This window comes from Vombatus ursinus, unplaced genomic scaffold (genome assembly GCF_900497805.2).
Source record: "Vombatus ursinus unplaced genomic scaffold, bare-nosed wombat genome assembly UNPS02014864.1, whole genome shotgun sequence".
NCBI lineage: Eukaryota > Metazoa > Chordata > Mammalia > Diprotodontia > Vombatidae > Vombatus > Vombatus ursinus.
This window is the reverse complement of record NW_020954642.1, coordinates 4,671,980-4,681,317: the sequence shown is the minus strand read 5'-3', so window position 1 is coordinate 4,681,317 and position 9,338 is coordinate 4,671,980. Positions and strand designations below refer to the sequence as shown.

The following is a 9,338-nucleotide window of genomic DNA, read 5'->3' as shown; positions in this document are numbered from 1 at the left end:
AGGTTTCACTGTTCTAGAGCAAACCAATCTTTTGCTTGACATCTACAGATGTTTGGCAGGTTGGATATAATGTTCACAACCATCCCCACAACGGAATACAAGCCACTTTTTTTTTTTTTTTGCTTTTTAGTGAGGTAATCAGGGCTAAGTGACTTGCCCAGGGTCACACAGCTAGTAAGTGTCATGCATTTGAGGCCAGATTTGAACTCGGGTCCTCCTGACTCCAAGGCCGGATCTCTACTTCCACCACATAGCTGCCCTTCAAGCCACTTTTTGGTTAGTCCTTCCAGAGTCAAGATTGAAACACAAGAAAATGTACCAAATGGGAGAGAATTTCTCAAAAGCAGAAGAAAGGATCTCCAGGCATCCTGCCTGCAAAGTGCATTATTGCAGTTAAATCTTGATTCTTACGGATATCGATTCACATGACATTACTTAAGAAATTGTTGTATTTATAATCCCAAGTGCTAAGCTCAAGTGTCAAATATAGCCCAATCTCTAAGACTATAATTTTTTTAGACTCCCCTCATCCCCTGCAAATATCCTCATTTTTTAGCAAGCTGAAAGGAAAAAGGGTAGTTACATGAAGTATATCAGTAGTAGCAGCACACTCAATTGCTGACAGGAAAATAATTCGTATTTATTTTCTTGAAAAACCAGAAGTCAGAAGCAGCACTAATATTCCCAGAAATACAGGTCCTTGACTCAAGCAATATCTTGAAGAAAGTAAATTAAGGCAAGCCACACTAGTTGACATTTTAAGGCTATCATGGGCATCAGGGATCAAAATTTGCCTTGGTGGAAAAAAATGAGTGTTTAAAACCAGTAACCAGTTATTTTGAATAAATATATTAGATGCAGCATTAAGTTTTACTGAGTACTTACAGCCTGAAATCCATGTTAAACTTAAAACAGGTCACAAAAACATGCAGTCTTGCAGCATGGTGGGTGGAAAAGGGAAGAGAATAAATTGTCTAAACCCTTAATTGCTACTTATCCATAATCAGTGGCCAAGGGGTCCAATAATCTGATAAATACTACCAAGTAAACAGGAAAAGCTAGTGTCAAGCCACAGTCATAGAGGCCCAAAGGGGATGGGGAACTTAGGCCCAAGACATACAACTAGGGCAAGTCTCCTTGGAGTGAAGGGAGAGTGGAGGGAACAGATGTGTTAGCTTTTTAAACCTCAAAATTTTCTAAAATTCTCAAAATTTTCAAAATTCTCGTTCAAGTTTGTCTCATAACTCATTCTTCTTAGGTCCCTCTAGTTACTCAAAGGTGGTAGGTGTTTCTGATCACACCCACAGCACCACCAGTTGCGTGGCAGTGCCCTTGTTTCCACCCAATGGGCACATTCTCAGCTGTTAATGCCCCCTTGCTACAGAGTTCTATTTTCATTAGAGGAAAGAATAGGGAAAGCATAAAGAGGAATGAAAAAAGTCAAACCATCCCAAAGGAGTGAATGTTTTTCATGGTAGAACATTATGATTTACAGGCAAAATTTTAAATTTTAAATAAAAATTTAAATACATATACAACTTCACCTCAGACATCAACTAACTGCCTTTTAACTAGTGTTTAATTTCTACACTCAGCACTAGATAGAGATAGGGGCTGAAACAGATCCTGTCTCAAAGTCCTTCCAGTTCTGATAGTCTAGGATTCTGTAGGGATTTATAGATAAATAGCACCTTCTTTGTGCTTCTTAAATTCCATATATCTGACTATATGATTTCCTTAATAGGGGGGACTCCCAGGACAGGAACTCCTTCCATGAATGGAAGATTCCAAAGGAGGTAGGTAGCCAGAGGTCAAATGACTTGTTCAAAGTCACAAGGCTAAAGTGTCAGAGTTTGGGGCAGAGTTTGATTTTTTTAACTTTTTTTTTTTTTTTTTTGCTTTTCTTTTGGTGAGGCAATTGGGGTTAAGCAACTTGCCTAGGGTCACACTAGTAAGTGTCTGAGGCTGGATTTGAACTCAGGTCCTCTTGACTCCAAGGCCAGTGCTCTATCCACTGGGCCACCTAGCTGCCCCCAGGGGCAGGGTTTGACAGTAGGTCTTCAAGACCTCAACCCCAACCCCAAGCCCTCAGCATCCTGCTTCTAATTCCACATGTCTAATTTTCACTTCTCAATTCAAATCCTACATTCATGAGAAAGTCTGTTCCTCCTCATAAAACTGAAAAGCAAGTCACATCTACCAAACACTCTGAATTGCCTGCTTCAAGTGCTATTCAGAAAGAAAGCAAAAATGCAGAATTTTCTCCTCCACATCATTTCCCCTTTATGTTGTCAGCAACAGCAAATAGAAGGCTTGGTCAAAGTTAAGAGGTAAGCTGAATAACCCTCATAGCTGGATGCATATCCCAAGGTAGACGGATCGTGAGGAAGATGGGGGAAATTATGCCTACTTAAGTCTCTGCCAGAAGCAGATATAACCTGATGATCTCATCAGAATTCACTTGCATAATTATTCCACTATCTACTCTTGGGGGAAAAGGAGGGCAGTGCAGGGAAAAGGTTCTACAAATAAAGGCCTTTGACGTGAAGGCCTTAGCAAAAGTAGGACTAGACGTCCCTTTATATTTTAAGGCATACATGCAGAGACCTATTTGCAAGTTTCTATACTCAATTTTCTAGGGCCTAAAAAATAAGTAGAACATGTCATTACAAAATGTATTCACAAGGACAGTCTAAATGTTACAATACAGAATAGAGTAAGGGTCCTATAGTATGCTTTGTAAACCATGCAAATCAGTAATACTGAAAACTCCTTTCACAGCCCATTAAGTCTATAACAGTGAATCATGACTGATAACATTAAGTTCACAGGTACAGGGATATAACCTAAGATGATCATGGTATACTTCCATTTTTAAAGAAACTATGACCCAAGAATCAGGCTTTTTTTACATAAGTCAAGCTCCCAAGCATTATTCAGGATCAGATTTTTCTTAATTTAAATACTCTTTTAAAAAACAAAACACCTATATGTTAAACTAGGCTATGCTCTAACCTCAAACTGGGTTTCTTTTGTGCTTATGGAAACAGATAACACAATGGAGACCATCTTTATCTAACTTGTATGTTCAACTTTAGCCTAATCTATTAAGTTAAATATTTTCAACAGACATTTGTACTATCACTTTCCATTTCTAACAGTTCAAATACGACAGCTTAAACATAAAAAGTTTGATATCCCAACATTTAAATAAACTTTTGCAGTAGGCAAGGAGGGGAAGAAACTTATTCACTCCTCTTACAAAACATGTCAACTGAGTCTGAATTAAAATAAACAACTGTAACTGTGATATCATCCCTATACATCCGTGCTAAATCATCAGGCAATGTCAACATGGCCGAAAGCCTCTCCTGGTCCATCTCCCCATATTCGTTGCATCCAATGGCATGCCTAATTAGATGAGTGGCTGCATTTTGGTCAGGGGCATGGATGCCTTTGGCTTTTCTTTGCAGTAATACGCTTTGCATGAGGCCCAGATTAGCCGGTTTCTCAGTCAGTTCAGGTTTCTGCCTGTTAGCCTCCTTAAGGTGCTCCACAACAAGCCTAACCACATCTTCATTACCCAGCAAGTCCCACAGTCCATCAGAAGCCATGACAAGGAACTTATCCTGACGTCTCAATTTGTGGTAAGTGATTTCTGGTTCTGCAGTCAAATAAGGGGGTGTGTAGTAGTTAGGAGGGGTGAACCGATAAATATTCAAAGCCTCAGTATCAAAACCTCTCTGGAGGACACTCTGCTGCAATTCTTTACTCCATTTTAACTGGACATCACCAAATGCCCTGGAAGGCATGAGAACACCTAATAGCCTATCATCCACAATAATAGTTCTCTCCTCAGATTCTGGGTGTTCCTTCTTCAGCCTTAAGAGCTCAGCTTTGTTCCAGGCATTATGGTCTCGGGTAAGGGGAAGACAAGACCATGCCCCATTTTCCTCCTGCACGCCAAGTATAGCTCGACAGTCCCCAGCATTCGCCACATGCAAGTGAATCCCGTCAACATGAGCCATACACGCTGTTGCACCAGAAAATGCAACCTGTAGGGAGAGGTTTCTCAACATTTCATTCTCCAAGGGAGCCTGAATTTCCAGAGAGATGTCAGAATCCAGTCTCTGGAAGGAATATGTTAAAGCTTCCTTTATGCTGAGCCCCATTTCCATATGCAGGTCCAGCAGCTCTTGCCAATAGACCCGGAGGTGGTCAAAGTGCACAGAAGTAACTTCCTTGTAAATACTGTCACCTGGGTGCTTATGCCACTGCAGGATGGGCAGGATAGGCTTCATATACTCTATGGCATCCTCCAACAACTCCAAGGTTTTATGAGACATCAAGGACACGGCAACATAATAAAAGAGCCTTTCACTTACTGCCTGGGCACATGCGTGGCCCCCATGCCCATCAAAGACACCAAACATCATTCCTTTAGTCTGAAGGCAAGATACTACACTTCCCCGGTCCTCAACGGGAGAGTTGGCAGCCAACTGGTTAGTTTCAAACCTTAACACCGGATTAGGAAGTTTACCCTCATATTGGAGAATTTTATGTGATGATTCACCAGCTCTCAAGACTTCACTTATCTGGGCTGGTGTGAGTTGCAAATGAAAGTCATCTTCTTCAGTGGAAGTGTGCCTGAAAGCTTTTTGTAGAAAAAAGCTATTATTGTGTGGTCCACAGTCTACTGCTGTTGATTTAAATAGCCCTTTAGAAAAAATTTTCCATTTCAACTTATTCCTGTTTTGGACACATCTTGAATACAAATGTCCTTTCCCTTGTAAGGTGGCAATGCTGCTTCTGGCTGAATTTAAAATCCAACAGGTCACAGTACTAGACATTATGAAATTAGACTGGATAGGGCTATTCCTTCAGGAGAATCAGATTTCTTTAAACCTGAAAATTAAAAAAAATTCAAAGCTTAAGGAAGATTTAATTCTTGAAACATGGCATGTAAACATGTAGCGAAACTATTTCTCTATTCTTTAAAAGAACAAAACATTAAGTCAGAAAACGAAGGGTTCAAGTCCTAGCTCTAAAACTGACTACCAGTGGAACCCTGGGCAAGTCATTTAACTTACCTGGGCCCAGCCAGGTGGCACAGTTAATACAATGCTGGTCACATATATATATATATATATATATATATGGTGGACATGACTGAAACTACAACAAAAATAAGGACCTCTAAGGTCCCTTTCCAGCTCTAAGAGCTGATGAAGTGAATCCTAATATTCCTACTCGATATATATTTAAACTTGTATAAATTTAGGCAAGAGAGACAGGCAAGATTTCACAGTCATTAAACACTAAAGCTACCCCAATCCTCCAAACTCAGATACACAAAATGCTGAATTTTGTTCCTTGCTCAAAACTAAAGCATCCAAGCTTCAAAACAAAAACCACTAAGTCCAAGTTGACTTGCTCCTGGACTACCAAGACTCCAGTGGGCAGGCCTCCAGTTAACTGGGCAATTTCTAGGTGACCCCTAGAAAAACTGGTTCAATCCCCTCAAAGGTCAAGCTCGGAGCCTAGGAAAGGCAGGGCTGGTTTACTTACCCCTGGTCACCACACTCATCACCTCCAGGTGGAGGGAACAAAGGGCAGGCAGCTCCTTCCTTCAGCCTGACCTCACTTCAAAAGCAAACTCCACCAGCCACACCCAAAGTCTGGACCTCAAGGGTCACCAATCCTCAGGATTGAGGTTCTTCTGGTCCTCGGAAGGGTCTGTTAGGAAAAGACATAGGTTGGAGTCTACAGCTGCATGACTCAGGCTCTGGGCCTCGGTGCTCTCATCTGCAAAATGGGGAGATGAGACTGGCCCCCGGGGTGTTTTAAGGGTCATTGACAAGTCAAGGGGAGGAGGGCCACCAAAAGATTCTCACTGGCATCCTACACCTGATAAAACTCCGGGCTCACAAAGGGGAAAGCGACCTGCAGGCAGTGGGGTCAGAGGACTGGGGTTCAAGTCTGGCTCAGCTGCTTCGACTTTGGACAAGCTGAGACCGGGAGTTGGGGGAGGGGAGAGCAGATGATGATGATGATGGTGACGATGAATGAAGGCTACCACAGCATAAGGCTTGGCTGCTAAGACCAGGTCAATTGCTGACTGCCTGGCCTGGGCACCATGGAGAGCTGCGCCGGAACCCCAACTCCGATACTGCCAGTGCAACCCCCGGGCCAGTGTCCCCCCTTGGTAGGCCTCAGTTTCCCTAGGTGTAAGACGGGAGGGTCACTCCTGCGCTTACCGCGCAGGGGCCGGCGCCGGGGGGAGCCCAGCCCGGCGGCCGCGGCCCCGCCCCCTGACCGCGGGCCCACCCCACCCCCGCCCGGGAGCGGGCAGCCCCCGGCTCCACTGCCTCCCCTGCAGCCACCGCCACCGCGCGCTGACGGCCCGAGGTGGGGCCGCGGGAAGCCCCGGGTCAGGGCGCCGCGGCGGCGGCGAAGACGGAGACAGAGGAGCCTCGATCAACGGCCGGCCCGGCGCGCGCCCCCCTCCCCCCACCCCGCCCGCACCTGAGCTCGCGGAGCCGCAGTCGCCGAGCTGCCCGGGCGAGCGCGCCGCCGTCGGCCGAGCCCGAGACTTCTCCGCTCCGACAGCTCCAAGTCCACCCTAGCCCGTGCTCCCGGCAGGGAAAAAGAGGCTGCGGCAACGCCCACCCCCTTGCCTCCACCCGCCCCTGCCATTGGTCGAGCGGGAGCGGCCCCGCCGGTGACGGCTAGGGGCGGGGCCCAATGGGAAGGGCCGGCTGAGGGTGGCCGGAGGCTTCGTCCCCTCTCCTTACCTCTCTCACCCCGCCTGCCCTGGGCGGGGCCGGGGCGGGGCGGGGGCGCGGCCATTAACCCCTTCCCCGCCGCATCCCGGGCGCGAATGTCAGGAACCGAGATCGTCAGGGCTGAGGAGAGAGGCTTTAAAAATATGGAAGAATGTCTGTGCTCCGTCTGAACAGAACCCAGAGGGCTTAGAGTGGGACGGGGGGAGGGGCGGACCCGCGGGGGGGGTGGGGGGGGACGGGACACGACCTTACAGCCGGCAGCGACCCCGGAGCGACGCTGACCCCCGAATAGAGAGCACTGGGACGCTCGGCGTCAGCTGGCAGTGACCGTAGGCCACAGGGTAGCTCCACGTGCACTGTTATCGCTAGGAGAAACCCTTGGTCCTTTCCTTCAGGAGTAAATTAACGCGGCCCGAACCAGATTCAAATGTAATCGGAAAATGTTTAACAAACTGAATAATGCAATACCACATAGGTAATGGTAATTTGTGGTTTTCTTAGTCAATGTGGCGCCTTCGCTTGGCACCTACCTACATTCTCCGTGAACCACCGGAAGCTTATTCTTCTTCATAACCTAATTTCCCACTAGGTTTCCTATCTTTTGTTTGTTTTTTTGTTTTGTTTTTTTAATATGATACACAGATAGATGTATACTCATGTAAGTTGTTGACTTGGAACATTGGCTTCTAGGTGCTCCCTTACTTAAATCCAATCCACTTGCAAGTCATGACATCACCTTCCAGACGTCATGGTCCTCCTTGAGAATGAGGGACTAAGAACCATCAACAATCTGTATCAGTAGCTGGCCCACTGGGGACCCAATTGGACATTTCCAGTTGGGCAGTGCAGCTCCCTCCTTCCGTTTTTCCTCCCTTCCCTCATACTCGGCCCAAAGGAATGTAAATATTGATGGTGAAACCTTGTTTTTTCTTAAGGAAGGAGCCTTAAACTACCAAATCACTCTGGCTCTCATGGATTGGCCAACAATAGGTCCCAGCCCAAGCCTCATTTGGTCATTGTTTAGGCCCCGATTGGCTCAGAGTGAATGTAAATAGCAATTGTTTCTGTCTCCACCAGAAACCCTGAGAGTCTTCCCCTCCCAGATTGATTGTTTTTGTTTTTGTTTTTGTTTTTGTTTTTTGACAACCCTAGGTTAAAGAGGCCATTCTTAGCCAGATTCTTATCTAGCCTTAATCACTTGAATGGGAGTTATGTAAGACAAACTGAGACCAGAGAAAGACCTTAGCTAAAAAAAGGCCAAGGTCTCCCACTGCATCCAGGGCCATCTCCAGTCATCCTGACTCACTGGTGCACTGCATCCAGATGGCTCCTGAGGAGAAAGTGAGGCTGATGACGTTGTACAGCCTTCCCTCACTTAAATCTAGTCCACATGCTAGTCATAGTATCACCTTCCTGATGTCATGGTCCTCTTCAAGAATGAAGGACAATAACAAGCTTTCACATAAGTGAAAATTGAGTCCAATGGGTCTGGATGGAAAGTTCAGAGAATAATATGAGATAGCCACCACTAGAACTGTTCTTTCCTGCTATGTAAACAGTCTAATGTTTAAAGCCTCAACCAAGCTTTCCAATCCATATAATTCCAGGCCTCTCTAGTCCTGCCCCAGTACAGAGACTTGCTGCAAGGCATTTTCCCCTTACTTTCAACAAATAAATAAAAATACAATCCAACATAGATAATGTTTAAGTTATGGTTTTCTAAGTCAGTGGGCAGCAGCAAGAATCCATTTCTCTTTGATTTGACTCTACATTACTTCCCAAGGCAGTCCATTCTTATCTGGGATCATTCCAATTATTACAAAAGCTTTCCTTCCATCAAGCCTAACTTATAGCTTCTTTGCAACCTCAACCAGTTGTTCTTAGTTCTGGCTTCTGAGGGCCAGGTCAAGGAAGTTTAATAATTCTTGCACATGATAACCCTTCAAAGGCTTCAAAATCATATAATTTATATGTATAATTTATCCAAGCAACTGACAAAAAATGTCAACCAACACAGAGTCAAGGACAGTTAGCTCTCCCTGGAACTCTCCACTTGAGACCCCCTTCCATCTCTTATGACTTGTCTTTGGATTTGGTCATTTAACCATGTCCACAGCTACATCATCTCTTCCTCTTTCCCTCTTCTTTTTCTATCCTCTTCTTCTCCCTTTCCTTTTCCCTTTCTCTTTAGTCCCTTTTGTCCTATCTATGCTTTTTTCTCTTATTAGAAGGGGAAAAAGTGAAAATTGAAGCAGAGGTGTATTGGAACCAGCTCAAACCTTTTCAAATATGAGCATTTACACTTTGAAAATTAGCAAACAATCAGGGCTTCTTTATTATTTTGTTGATTGTCTCAAAGTGATAGGAAAATGTTAATAATTCAGATTAAACTTTAAAGTGTGTCCTGGATACATTTTTTTTCCTTCAGAAAGCTGGTTGTTAAACATTTGCCAGTACATTCCTGAGCTGAGGCCTCTATGCCAGGTTGAAGGGAATTGCTCCAATGCCTTGGGGAGGTTCAGAAGGATTTGAGAGTAGGATGGGTGTCCCTGT

The 9,338-nt window shown here is 44.9% G+C and overlaps 1 protein-coding gene across 1 annotated transcript; it reads right to left on the bottom strand.

The window, feature by feature from the left end:
• Positions 1 to 1,971: 1,971 nt before the first annotated feature.
• On the bottom strand, positions 1,972 to 6,554 carry LOC114027947 (pyruvate dehydrogenase [acetyl-transferring]-phosphatase 2, mitochondrial-like). The gene is made up of 3 exons (XM_027842093.1): positions 6,526 to 6,554; positions 5,569 to 5,736; positions 1,972 to 4,905 (listed from the first exon to the last, which is right to left on the bottom strand). Exon 3 carries the CDS (start codon positions 4,848 to 4,850, stop codon positions 3,246 to 3,248), a length of 1,605 nt encoding a protein of 534 aa, XP_027697894.1. The 5' UTR covers positions 4,851 to 4,905; positions 5,569 to 5,736; positions 6,526 to 6,554; the 3' UTR covers positions 1,972 to 3,245.
• Positions 6,555 to 9,338: the final 2,784 nt, after the last annotated feature.